The 14,491-nt window shown below is 36.1% G+C and overlaps 1 protein-coding gene across 3 annotated transcripts; it reads left to right on the top strand.

Annotated features, from left to right (window-relative positions):
- The first annotated feature begins 4,050 nt into the window (after nucleotides 1-4,050).
- LOC132191139 (kinase superfamily with octicosapeptide/Phox/Bem1p domain-containing protein) lies at nucleotides 4,051-13,614 on the top strand. 3 transcript variants are annotated; one of them, XM_059606154.2, is made up of 9 exons: nucleotides 4,051-7,161; nucleotides 7,242-7,346; nucleotides 7,494-7,646; nucleotides 9,748-9,911; nucleotides 10,106-10,253; nucleotides 10,450-10,572; nucleotides 10,693-10,780; nucleotides 12,278-12,751; nucleotides 12,986-13,614. In XM_059606154.2, the coding sequence occupies exons 1-8, from the start codon at nucleotides 4,717-4,719 to the stop codon at nucleotides 12,442-12,444; spliced, it is 3,393 nt and encodes a 1,130-aa protein (XP_059462137.2). In that variant the 5' UTR covers nucleotides 4,051-4,716; the 3' UTR covers nucleotides 12,445-12,751; nucleotides 12,986-13,614. The 3 variants fall into 3 exon arrangements, with proteins under 3 accessions (XP_059462137.2, XP_059462138.2, XP_059462140.2); XM_059606155.2 differs by lacking the exons at nucleotides 9,748-9,911; nucleotides 10,693-10,780; nucleotides 12,278-12,751; nucleotides 12,986-13,614 and having other exon boundaries at nucleotides 10,450-10,540; XM_059606157.2 differs by lacking the exons at nucleotides 10,106-10,253; nucleotides 10,450-10,572; nucleotides 10,693-10,780; nucleotides 12,278-12,751; nucleotides 12,986-13,614 and having other exon boundaries at nucleotides 7,494-7,706; nucleotides 9,748-9,827.
- Nucleotides 13,615-14,491: the final 877 nt, after the last annotated feature.

Below are 14,491 nucleotides of genomic sequence, written 5' to 3' on the forward strand. Positions count from 1 at the left end.
ATGGTGACCCCACCCTATAGGTGATTGTTCTAGTCACAATAGCACTTAGATCTAGAGTAAAACTCATTCATCACAATACCTAGGCCATAGGGTTAAGTATATATAAAATGGTATGCATAGACCTTAGATTCTTCATTTTCCTTTTTTTCTAAATTCTTTACTTTCTCCCGAGTATTATAGTGCGGGATGGTGGTCATCACAAACAAGAACGAGAGCTTCAAGTGTGGAGAGCAATGGACTTCTCAATGTACTCTACCGAGTATTGAAATGTAGGGGTGTAAACTCGGTTCAAGTTAGCAGTTATTGGCTAAAACCACTAACTGGAACTGGGGTAACCGGTTGGTCAATTTTAAAAACCGCTGCTGGTAACTGGCTACCCAGTTATGTAATAACTGCCGGCTACCTGTTGGTAGTCGGTTATCCGAATCGATAACTAGGTCTTTAAATAATTGGGTATTTTGAGCATATTTTGGGTATTGGGCCTACTTTTTGGGCTTAATTTAGCCTTCTTTAAAAAAACAATTATAACTTTTTTGGCTCAATAAGCTAAGCTTTGTTGTGGTTGTTAAAAAAAAAAAAAAAAAACTTAAAGCAAACAACGTCGTTTTACATTTTTTTTAATATATATACCCAATTACCGATTATAACCGGGTGTATATAAATGTAAAAATCGGTAACCAAATTGGTAGGGCCGATTACTGGCTATTTTCAACCGCTACTAGTTAGCCAATTATCCGGTTACTGGTTGGTAGCCGGTTATAATCAGCATAATCTACTCCCATATTGAAATGTTGTGGGTGGTTGTTAATTTCAAAGTCCAAACTCCTATGGTTTGAAGCATAGGATAAAAATTAAAAATTAAAAAATTAAAAAAAAAAATAGTATGTATGCATTGGGGGAATCTCATGCTGCCTTGTTAGCCTCTCAACTTGCTGCTTCTCATGGCTGTTCAGACTTACTTCTTGAAGGGGATGCTCTCATGGTGATAACTGCCATTAATAACCCATTGGTGTTTAGAGATTTTAACTTTTCTAGTGTTGTGGAGGATATCTCTTATTTTTTCTTCTTTTTAAAGTTGTATGGCTTTGAAAGTGTCTCGTTGTGCTAATTTTAGGGCACATTGGTTTGTTAAATGGGCCGCTTTCTAACCTTGTGTTTGGAAGCATTTCCATAAGATCTCCCATTCTCTTTTCCATTCGGATCAAGAGTGGGAATGATCATTGCTTGTATCATTTTCCCGCATTTGATTGAAAAAAAAAAAAGAAAGAAAAAGCATAGGATATGGCCAGAAGATGTGGTAAGGATAAGAAGAGGTGATACCACCAATCCCAATTTTATTTTTTTTTATTATTATTATTTTTTCTTTAGAAAAAGAAAAAAATGTTAGCCACATGAGGGTCAAAATGGGTCAACTCCATGTACTATGCACGTGAGCAACTTTCAATCCAATTTGACACTTGACGTTGCAAAGTGACAATTAACTTTAACTATGAGTACTAAGAGAAAATGAAGAAATTTTTTGGAAGATTCAATTTTGATCATTAATTAAATTATAGTATATATATTGTTATTAAAATAACAGTATGTAAGCCGAATCCGAATATACTAAATGCCAAAATTTGGTAGTTTATAGGGTATTTGCAAAATGAGTAGTAATTAAAGATGGTCAATTGTAATTTTCCCTACTTAAAAACAACCAAACACTATATTATATCATATACAATCTCAATTTTTACACTCCTCTAAAGTATCACCTTTTTATTATTTTTATTTTTATATATATTTTTTTATATTGCAAATACTTAGACTCAACTTCTAGATGGTTATAGCTTGTGAATTCTAATTATTTGTTCTTTTGGAAAAAAGAGTGTTTTTTATTTTTTATTTTAGAAATGCTATAATTAGGTCAATTGTAACAAATGTAATGTATTGATTTTTTAATTGTTGTTTAAGAAACTTTCTAAACCAGGAAGTTTGTTACTAATTTGACTATAATTAGAAGCATATATGACCAAATCCTAGTTGGATAAGCAGCCAAAACAATTTATTTATTATAAGTAAATTACAAACAAGTCCAATATTTATTTCAAAGAAATTTAGGCTTTGTTTAATGAGAAGTGCTAGAGAGCCAAATAAATGAGCCTATAAAATTTTTCAAACTCACGTGGTAAGGTTTTTAAATTAAAAAAAATACAATTTTCTCTCCCTTGTTTGCCACTCATGGTCTGTCATGTCAGTTTAGAAATTTTTCTTAATTTATTTGTTTGGTTCCCTAGCACTTCTCTTGTTTAATTTAAAGCTTTTTTTTTTTTTTGGATTTTTCTATTTATAAATATAGAAAAATTTGACTTAGAATCAATATTTGGCAAACAAGAAATAGATGGAACTTTTCAAGAAAACAAAAAAATTGGTTTCTAGAGAGAGAAAAAAAAAACAGAAAATTTTAGAAACAAAAAGGAAAAATTGGATTGAATTATGTTGTTTCATTTCATTGACCCACTACATCTATTGTTCATGTATTATGTTTATGAGAAATTCTTCTTTCAGAATTTGTTCATGTATTATATATGTTTATTAGAAATTCTTCTTTGCATTTTGAAATCTATTTCACATACATTTTCGTTGAGTTGGAATAGTCGGTCTATCTTTCATTGAAAAGGAATCAATAATAGATAAAACATGCAAATTCAACGAAAATATATGTGAGATAAACGCTAGAATGCAAAAAAAAAAAAAAAAACCACCCCAACGATAATCTACCCCCAAACTATCTATTACGACAATTTACCTTCCAAATTACCAAAATAATAACAATGTACCCCAAATTTTAATAAAATGACAAAATTATCCTTACTAAAATAAAAATAAAATACTAAAATTTATTTATTTTTTCAAATTTTAAGGATATTTTTTGTCTTATTAAAAATTATATAGGGGTACTTTCATCATTTTGCTAGCATTGGGGGGTACATTGTCATTGTTTTGATACTTTGGGGTAGTCGTAATTGATAGTTTGGAGGGTAGATTGTCATTATTCCATTATGATAGTAGTTTGAGGAGGTTAAGTAGACTTTACTTATTTTTTATTTTTATTTTTTTATTATTATTATTTTTTATTTAAAATAGACAATAGTTAATCAATTAATGCATAAGTATCTCTAATAAAATATTGAAAAGAAGATAAATAATTTCTATGTTTATGATTAATAAAGCTCAAAAACGAATCCCAACACAACATTTGCCCAACACTGCATTTGTCCCCAATAATGATCACATATCAAAATTTCAGATTAAAAGCCCTTATTCCAAACCCTCCCATATAAAATCAAGTTAAACTATGCAAATAGTTAATTCAAAAATTATAAAAGTAAATTGGTTAATGTTAATTTTTTTTGGGTAGATTAGTTAATATTAATATAATCACACTCCATTTGAATGGTTAATGTAAATTAAACCAATTCAACAACAGTAAACTTACTTCCAAAATAGTAGATAAGGTAATTAGCTTTTAACAAATGAGATAGATTTCTCAATCCTAATTAGTCAATTTCGTGTCGGATTCATGTCGAATTTATAGATTATGTAAAAAATTGTAAATCCTAAATGTCGTGTGTTTGGTTTGAATCATATTGATGTATGACTATAAGACTATATAAGTTAATTATAACATGACCAATTTAATTAAATGAGACAGATTCATAAATTATATAAAAAATTGCCGGTCAAAAAAAAGAAAAAAGAAAAAAAAAGAAGAAGGAAGCCTATTTATGTACTCATAAACAAAATAAGCTTTCAAGTTTCAATAGACCAACAAAATCTATCATCATAATTAGTCATAATCTACCATCATTTCAACTTATAATAAGATGAGGAAATGATTATATTCCTCTTCTCTTTTTTCAGGAAAAGTCAAAAAAGAAGAAGAAGAAGGAAGGAATGGCTCTAGAGTGTAGACTGCACGTGCTGCTGGAGAGCGTGGGACGGAAAGAGCATATCCTCTGGAGGAGATAAATAGATGCCAAGAGAACGCAGAAACCAGGTAGTGCCACGTGGGACACTACCTGGCACCCGGGCATCGCATCTTGCAGAAGAACCGCAGAGAGAGAGAGAGAGAGAGAAAGAAAGGCAAGCCACTACGCTCTCTCTTCCTCTTGCCTACGTTCCCGATCACCTCCGCTCATCATCGCCTTCATAATCACGGGGCCTCTTAATCGCTCTCTCTGCTCTGATAGATCACCAGCTCAGAACCCAAATTTACGGCCCATACATTCAACCAAAAGTTGAATAAGCTTCGAAGTGGCTCGGAAAGATTTTCAGAGGCTCTCTTTTCAATTGGGTTTTCGGAATTCCGTCTGTGGGAGTTGTCAAAAGTCCCGTCCCCAATTCAGGTACCCAGCCATCGTTTTCTCTGGAATTGGTTGATTTGGGTATTGCTTTTTGGATCCGTGGTCAGAAATTTGGGGAAGCTTGTACACTTTGGGGTGGGAATCTTGGTATATTGTTGTTATTTTTTTATTCATTTGAGTTTTTGTTGCTGCAAGTTTCAATGGTAGCCATGGCTGTTGTTGGGTAATGTTCGGTTTTAGTGTATATGATGAGTTTATCAATGGAGAATATATCAATTTGTGTTAGTGAAGTTGGAGCGCTTTGTGGCTATGCCTTCGGGTTTCGGCTCGAGTATGCGAAATTGTAAGCTATATGGTGTGATTGATACTCATGTCTCATAACGGAATTGTATATTTGAGGCAGCCTGAGGTTCCAGTTGATCGGCAACACCCTTGTCAATCTGCGTACTTGATGGATAGCCCTTGCACAACCCCCACATCGGCTTTGGGTTCGACCTATTGTTCGAATGAGGAAAGCCCGCGTGTTAAATTTTTGTGTAGTTTCTCAGGGAGTATATTGCCGCGCCCGCAAGATGGGAAGCTTCGGTATGTGGGGGGAGAGACGCGAATTGTAAGCGTGCCACGAGATATTAGTTATGAGGAGTTGATGAGTAAAATGAGGGACCTCTATCAAGCGGCCGCGGTGTTGAAGTACCAGCAGCCGGATGAGGATCTTGATGCCCTTGTATCGGTTGTGAACGACGATGATGTGACTAACATGATGGAAGAGTATGATAAGTTGGGTTCGGGTGATGGGTTCACTAGGCTTAGGATTTTTCTGTTTTCGCATCCTGACCATGATGGTTCATCTCACTATGTTGATGGGGATGAAAGGGAGACTGAGAGGAGGTATGTCGATGCTCTGAATAATTTGAATGATGCTTCTGATTTTAGGAAGCAGCAGCAACCTGAGTCCCCCAGGCTTAGTACGGTTGAGGATATCCATGTTGCGGAACAATTCTTTAACCCGATGGGTGTGGATGGTGGCCTTCATAGCCAAAGGGGTTCTGAGATGCCAATGCCACAGTTTAACTTGCGTCACCTCAGGATTCCTCCTCATATAGGATCAGCATCACACCAGGCTCAGAGATATAATGAAATGGAAGCTCCGTGGAGCCCTGCATACTATTCTCCCAGGCATCATGGACATCATGATCCAAGACAATTGATAGAGTACCCATCTTCGCCTTCTTCTGCACGGTACCGCATGCCATTCACAGAATTACCAGAAAAAGGCTTAGATAGAATGCCAGAAGAATATTCTCGGCAGCAAGTGAATCACCAGCCCACGCATGAGCACCAATCACAATATTCCGAGAATGTCGTATGGGTACCAACTGGAGTTATATCAGGTGATAAGTCTGGTTTTCCTGGTAATATTTTTCACAGCCCCAGTGTTCTTGAAGGGAACAATGTCTGTGAGCATTGCCGGATGAATTTCCATAGAAATCAACCACATTTGGAGCAACCCCACATGGGGAATGGGCTTTCCCATGTTGCTAGTCCATGTCCCGACTGTCCTCCAAATAGGGAGAGTCTCATGTTGAATGCAGATGTCAAGTTGCACCATGGGATTTACTCTAATGAGCAGAATAGTGATCATCGATCTGCTTACAATGAAACTCAAAGTCATGAAAGAGGATGGATTCTCCAGCACCAGTTGAATGCTCGGATTGATGAAGCAAGGCTGCATGTCTCCGGAGCTGGAAGATTGAGCGATCATTACATTGTAGATGGACCAGGCCATAATTTCCCCCTGGGGCATGGTAATTTAGCGGATGGCTATCCAGTGTCCTCAAATTATGCTCATCCTGTAGGTGGAATTGAATTGGGGAATGAAGTGTTGCATGACAAAGCTATGGCTGCTGTACCCCATGTACATGTTCCTCCTGAAGATCGTGGGGTCCGGTATGGAAATCTGCCTTATGCTTATGGAGGAGATAATCTTTACCCAGTGCCACATGGCCCTGTACCTGGACATGCTTTATGGAGAAATAACCCAATGCATGTTGCTCCCCCTTATGAAGCATCCAGTTCACCCCAGCAAGTGAATGGCACAGTTAATCCAGGATTTCTCAGGCACGAGGATAGTCCAAGGTTGTCTGTTGGCGTGGATAGTCAAATACCTCATGTGGAGTCCTCTCAGAGAATGTTGGGTTTTGATGGGACAGCCGTGCAAGAATACTCGTATGGCCATGCTTTAAAATTGAACCCCAACACATTCAGTCAGGAAAATCACCATTCATCTCGACCCCCACCTGACATGGTGGACTTTGCCGTCCCCTTGGAACCTGTTCCACTGTTGGATTCATCTTCAACTTTGGTTCATGATAAATTGGTTTCTCCAGCAGCTCCTGGCTACAATCTGGATTCTAGAAATGATATGAGCGATACTGAAGTGGTGAGATTGGACGGGAAAAACATAGTTGGAGAAGAAAAAGAGGCAAATCAAGTAAAAAAGGTTGAGAACTCTGAGCAGACTATTTCATGTTCAGAGCAAAAGGAAATTGCTTATAAAAATTGTGAGGAGACTTCTCTAAGGCCTACCAATGCATTCTGCTTAAAGCCTGCAGAAGAGAGTGGTGTTGTGAAACTGGGTGAAAAGAACCTTTCTGCTCCTGAAGATTCTAAGGTTTCAATTGACAATTTGAGTTTCTTACCTGAGTTGATTGCTTCTGTAAGGAGGGCAAGGCTAGAAGGGGCTGAGGAGGTCAAAGCTAGAGTCGAAGGGTGCACTGACCTTAAAGAAGCAACTGGAAATGAAATGGAATTAGTGGTGAGAAAAAAGTAAATTTTATTTATAGAGGGACTGTTATATGATTATTTTTTCCCTTCTAATGTCTTGTTATTTGATAGAACACGCATGGGGATCCAGATTTGGAATATGATAATGACAATCTGAATACCACCAAGATTGAGCCAACAAAGGCTGAGGCTGAAGCTTTTGACAGGGGATTACAGGTTATTCTGTGCTGTCGTATTGCCATCATTTACATATGTATATGAAGCATTTAGATATCGTTCCATTATCATTACCATCCACTCTTCATGATAATTCTTTCCGTCTTTCATGCCCTTGGTTCTAATGGACGGCTAATCCTTGATCAGACAATAAAGAATGATGATCTAGAGGAGATCCGGGAATTGGGTTCTGGAACGTATGGTTCTGTTTATCATGGGAAATGGAAGGGTTCTGATGTAGCAATAAAAAGGATAAAAGCCAGCTGTTTTGCAGGGAGACCGTCTGAAAGAGAGCGTTTGGTAGAGTCATATCTAATCACCCTTGCTTTTGTTTGACTATTATGCTTGAACTATATTATGGTAAATTACCTCCTTAGTCATTACGCAATTTACTTGGTGTGATATACTGTAATCTTCAAATATTATATGTGCTCTAATGGTATTTGCAAGGCAGTGCTCAAGGAGGCCCATGGGTATATTGGCAGCCCATTATGCGGGAAGACCACTAATGTTATGTAGTGCTAAGAAAAAAAAGATAAAGAAAAAATAATAATAAACGTGGCCCTTACATCAAGTGAGCCTCACAAATTTGCTTAAGGTGAAACAAAAGGAAATCGAAATCTCAACTTTGTTCCAGTAGTTTACTGTATTTTGTTTCAACTTTCATTGTGGTTTGTGATAAATGTTTACAAAAAATGAAGAAAAAAATGTAGGATAGGACATGATAATAGTTAATGTTACCAGATAAGTAAGTGTTACCAGAAATGTTATTTCTAGGAGTTTACACAATCATGATTAAGGCATAAATTCAACCTGATATAATGGTAATACTAATGTCAAGTGAGCCCACAAATTATTCCTCAACTCAATTTCAATTCTATAATGATCTTGAACTTGAAGCTATTCCATTAGAATGGTATCAGTTATCTTCCATATATTCAACAAGTGGAAAAGGGTTTGAACACCTCCATTCTTTCGGGTGAATCCCAACATAAGACTAGAGGTTTTTCATTATTATCATGGTTCTGACATTTCTCTACTATTTTTTAAAAGGATGGTGGCCTTGCAATAGGAACATGGAATTGGTGGTCTTTAGTGGTCTGACTGCAATGAGATCGGGTTCAGAATGTCTCCAACTATTTTAAGGCGAATTTATTAGTGCCTTTTGGAGAAGAAATTTCGTGTTGACTAAGACATTTATTTATTTATGTATTTCATTTTTATGCTGAATGGACCAAATAGCTCATGTTCATGTGCATTCATATTATAACTCATGACGTGACAGATTGATAGATTCTCACTGCTTTAAATCTCGAGTTATCACCTTGGAAAGGGTTGTATGAGGTGCATGCCTCGTTAGAGCCTTCCTCGAGGATATGTGGATTTTGCATTGACTAGACAAATTGCTTCATATCTGAAATCGTAGATCTAAACGTTTGTAGTTGGCCTAACACTGTGGGTCACTTAAGATGAAAGGCCTAAAAATATGACATGCAACATTTCCGTAATGACACATGTTGTGACAAAATCATGTGGCTGCTTTACCATTCTTGTTCAGCCTTCAAGCAGTTTGATTTTGTGAGACAATGAATCTCATTGATCGAAGCTTAGGGAGGAAACCGAGGGCTTTAAACATCTTTGAGGTGCTCAGTTCTCGATCTTTCATACTTTGGGTCAGGAGTGAAGCTGAGGATTTGCTAAAAATGCATATTGCTTTTATGCTTTAAAGCAACTCTATTTCCTGCCGAGCTAATGACTTGACAGTTTTAGCTTGTTGCATTTATTAATTTTTATGTTACACGGACTCGCATGTTGAGTGCATCTTCAGTAAAATTATGACCTGAATTGGTAAATTTTGTTTTCAGCGGTTATATACCATATTCAGGCGGGAGGTTTTGCTTGGTTTAACATAGTGCTTGCGTTGTACTTCCTTTTCGTGTAATGAATTAAGTTTTCCACCAAATTAGTTGGGAATGCAAAAATAAAAAGATAATAATTTAGGACAAATTGCTGAACAATTGTCAAAAAGTTTTTATAGAAACCTTCACCTTTGCTATTTTAACGTATTGTTATTATTTGTTATCATTGTTGTTATTGTTATTAAGATTAATATTATCATCTTTTTTAATTGTTGTCACTGTTGTCATTATTAGTCTACTTCAATAGATCTTGAAAGGTCTTTTGTCATATTAAGGATTTTTTTTTTCTTGGCTTTCTGGTAGGGGTCCTGCATTTGGCTAGTTTTTTGTTTTTGTTTTTGTTTGTTTTTCTTTCTATGTCTTTGTTATGCTGTTTAAACAAAGTGTTTTAGGAAAAATGTCAAATATTCATTCCTCAAGACTAGTTAAAATGTTAGTGTAATTGGTTATGATAGTAACAAGATGTGTAATGCCTGTCATAGATTGCGGATTTTTGGAAGGAGGCTTTGATATTAAGTTCATTACATCATCCAAATGTTGTTTCTTTCTATGGAATTGTTCGTGATGGTCCTGATGGATCCTTAGCAACTGTGACGGAGTTCATGGTTAATGGATCTTTAAAACAGTTTTTGCAGAAGAAAGACAGGTATCTGTTCTGATAGTTATACAGTGTGTTTCAAATTTTAAATATGTTTACCACTATTTCCTGTTTTTGAATGTATGCTATATGTAAATGTTTTGATTGTTTGCTCAAGTTTATATAAAGAATTTGTTGAAAGTATAATGACTGATGTCATAATTTTTTTGATAAGTATCTGATGTCATAATGTAATTGGACAGAACTATAGATCGTCGCAAGAGACTCATCATAGCAATGGATGCTGCATTTGGGATGGAGTATTTGCATGGAAAGAACATTGTGCATTTTGATTTGAAATGCGAAAATTTGTTGGTTAATATGAGAGATCCTCAGCGACCAGTCTGCAAGGTATGAATTCAGTATTGTTAGGTAGGACAATCGGAAGCTTGATAAGAAATCAACTTTTGATGGTATATTTATGATGTTTTTTCTTTTCGTGCTCTGTTTCATCTGAGTCTGTTTTGAACTGTACTTTCAAGCTTGATAATAACTTTTAGGAGGGGGTTGGATTTGAAACTAACGTGATGTGCGTATATCCTTTTAGATTGGTGATTTGGGCTTATCAAAGGTGAAACAGCACACTTTAGTGTCAGGAGGTGTCCGTGGAACTTTACCCTGGATGGCACCTGAGCTTCTTAGTGGGAAAAGCCACATGGTTACAGAGAAGGTAAATAACTCCAGGTGTAAATGACTGACTTAAGAGTTTCAGTGGTTAATGTTCTTTTATTTTTTCTTTAATTTGTTTTCTGCTTTACTGTTTCATTATCATTATTTTCTATTGCTGTAGATTGATGTTTACTCATTTGGGATCGTCATGTGGGAATTGCTCACGGGTGATGAGCCTTATGCAGATATGCATTGTGCTTCCATAATTGGTAAGTATCAAATTGTTAATACCGTATACTGTATTTTAACTGGTTACCCCTCCTTGCATACCTGTTTCATCCAGTTTGCACTTTTAAGGGGTTTCTTGGGTAATATTGATGTATAGCATAAATTTGTTGATCCTTCTTGTGTCAAGTGCTCTAATGAGTTTCTGTGCCTTGTCAGGATCCAATGTTCGTTTCCATATAAAACTTATCTAAACCTTTAGGATTGAAAAATAAACCCCAAGGGGTTGGCTTGGTGGTTAGGGAGTAAAGCCTGGGGCTCTGAGTTTGCTCCTCAGTGGTCTCAGGTTCGAAACCCACCAGGTGCTACCTCCCCCTTGGGGCCACACCCCTCTGGTGAATAGCCAGTGACTTACCCTGTTCCGTGTAGGGAAACTTCCGAGGGTGCGGTGCACGGGGCCGGGGTTTACTCTGCAGGGGTGGGTCCGAAGGGCCCTGCCTTGTAGAGGTTCCTCGATATCAAAAAAAAAAAAAAAAAAAGGATTGAAGAATAATAGAAATTTAACCTCGTTTTTTAATCTTTTTAATTATTAAGCTTTGGCTTTTTGTTACTCTTGATGTAGTAATTGTAATGTGATATTTTACACTATTGTCATCTTCATCTCTCTATTTTTCATAGTTATATTACTTTGTTTTAGGAGTGAGATACCGTTAAGGACTAGATTATAATTTTAATTTTGCTGGTTGGCTAGGAATCTGTGTTTTTTTTTTCCACCAGCATTATGAAATGAATCAGTTTTTGCTTCTTCCCTACTGCTAATAGAGAAGAAAATTTAAATGTTTGTGGCATTGTTGTCATGGTTGAAATTGAGATTTTGATCATTATCCAATGCGTACTCGGCCTTTCAGTCACAGCTATTTCAATTAAATTCAATAGTTCCGCTTATGCTCTTCATCTAATTGTTAGAACCCACTTCGTCTATTCTTCCTTAGAGCATATAATTCGAAAGTATCTCTGGCAAAGGTTGGGCTTTTGGAGGACCATCTGAGTGAATTGGGATGCAGAAGTCTTTTGTTGCTCTTTGTAGTTTGATTTTTATTTTCCATTCTTTTAGTTTATAGTTGTTAATTTTTTTTATCCGTTTGACTTCCCATATTGTTCTTTGAAATCTCTTATGGCCTCCTAATATGTTCTCATATGTTTGGAAAGATTGAGTGCAAAAGGCTTTTGGAAAATTGTTTAGATTTTGTTGGTTGGTCCCTAAAAAATAATAATAATAATAATAAAATTTCTCTAGACCATGTTAGTTGCTCCCATATGTGTAAAAATTAGGATTGAGTTATATGTAGCATTTGACATTTGAAAGGAATATATGAGTGGCTTTAACTATTGGAATTCATGCAGCTGACATTCTTTTTCAACCAGTGGTAATATTTCTGGGATCTAATCGCAGATACATTCACTGTTTAAGCAAGGGCTATAAATTATACAATAAAATTCAACCATGATTTTGCAATGTGTTTCTTCTTTTTGATTTGCAGGTGGAATTGTAAACAACACATTACGCCCCCAAATTCCAGCATGGTGTGATCCTGAATGGAAGTCTTTGATGGAAAGTTCTTGGGCTTCTGATCCAGCGGCAAGGCCATCGTTTTCAGAAATCTCTCAGAAGCTGAGGAATATGGCCGCAGCGATGAATGTGAGATAAATCCAATGTTGAAGCAGTTGGTTTCATTCCTGCCCTGTATGTCAGAGCCAGAATTGCTGAAAAAGGAAAATGAAATGGAGCGTAGATTTTGCAGTTTGAGGCAGGCAGCCTACTGGTTTCCAAGTATACGCAGGATAGTAGTGTAGTTTTATGCCTTGGTTCATTTTTGACGAACCTTTTCTAGTACTGCAGTGAGAACGGTATTTTCTCTTTATAGAGTGCAATTATATCATATGCCCTCTACAGTGGATTTGCCTAGAAGATTACATTACGCATTAAGGAGAGCTACTACTGCACAAATTAAAATGTGAGTATATCCCATCTAGTTTTATGTAATATGATAGGATTCTCGAATAATCCCCTGATTTCCTTCCTCGTTTCTCTTGATTATGCTTGATTGTTATGTTTCCATATTGGTCTCAAGCAAAATCAAGAGAACTCAAGGAATTATTCAAGAATCCTATCATAATTTTTTCGAATATTTATTTTTATCGAGTACAGGTTTCCATTATAATGAAACCGATTTTACTTTCCTTCACAGTATCTTGTTATATTCGATGTGATCTGGATGGCATCGCTGATATAGGTGATTCTACTATATCATTATTCGAGATCGGACTCGGCCTTTTGGAAGGATGTATATAAAAAGTTAATGATAATTTTCGTATTATGAGCTTTACCTTCACAAAATAATGATGCATATGCTGCTGTATCTCCAGAAGAAAACAGGAAACTACTTTGTTATAGTTGTCTTTCTCTTTCTCTCTCTCTGCCGTCTTTTTGTCGGTATCTTGTCATATCGTATCTACACGTTCCAAATGTACTTTGGCTCTTGGAGATGCAAAAGAGTGCTTATTTTCCTAGGACCTCAATGTTATTAGCTAATCTGGTTGTGTGGAGCATAGGTAGTGCTGTTAGCTCTGGCCATTGTGAAATAGCTCTACTGGCCTCGAAGGCGTTATTAATCGTTATCAAAATCGTGTATTATTTGATTAAATATTGGTTATTAGGAAAATTGAATTCGGTGGTGTTAGTTTTGGATGCTTATTATGTGCACTTTCATAAGATTAAGCAATCTGTGGCACTGTGTTGTATAGATGTTTTCCGAATGTTCATAATATTGAGAATTATGCCCATATGGAATTTGTCAATCGAAACTGATTTCTATTTTTGTGCTTGATTTACATTTGATTGACTTGTTGACAATTGTCAAGTGTGTTTTTGTTTCATGTTTACGAAGGTTAATTTTTTATTGAGTGAATCAATTAGTTAATAAATTTTCAGAATGAGGTTTGGTTGTTAATTGCATTAATGTGGGTTTAAAAAAAAGTAAAATCTGTATTAAGTTAATTTATTTAATTAATTGACTCAACAACAGTTCGTGGACAAACCCTAGCCTGTTTGAAATAATAATAATAATAAAAATAATGAAGTCAGTTTGACTTAAAGATCTCAGTCAATCTTTAGATTTGTCCTTATTATAAAGTTGATGTTGATGACTTGGCATATAGTTTTGGGTTCTAAATCTATCAGCGTCGACTCTAAACATTATTATCAGTAATGACAAATGATGAAGTTGATGGGTCATTATTGAACATTGTGATTGGAGCATTGGAGTCGACATCAATAGCATTAACACTAAAATGCAATAGTGGTGACTTCTTGACATTTAGCTAATAATGTAGCACAAGAAAGCAACTCAAATTTAACATCAACACCTACAACTCGCAACGTGTGACCACTACCATGTCACACGTGGCTTGGGGGGCTAAATGTTGATGGCTGACTTGTTTTTGCTCTTGGTTCATGTGGCATGATCTTAGAGGCCAACTCGAACTTAACTATGATATTGGGCCAAATTTTCATTAAGAAAGAGCCCGCAAAATTTCCGTCAATGTTCTTCATACTTTAGTGGGCTTATTGCCCATATCATATTCTATTGGGCTCATGATCTACAGGAGAATGCAGTTTAAGGTTGAGCTCCAACCCATAATTCATTTTCACCACACGGGCTGGTCCAATGATGTCAACAAGTTCGAGCATTCTT

This window comes from Corylus avellana, chromosome 9 (genome assembly GCF_965113065.1).
Source record: "Corylus avellana chromosome 9, dhCorAvel1.hap1.2, whole genome shotgun sequence".
Lineage (NCBI taxonomy): Eukaryota > Viridiplantae > Streptophyta > Magnoliopsida > Fagales > Betulaceae > Corylus > Corylus avellana.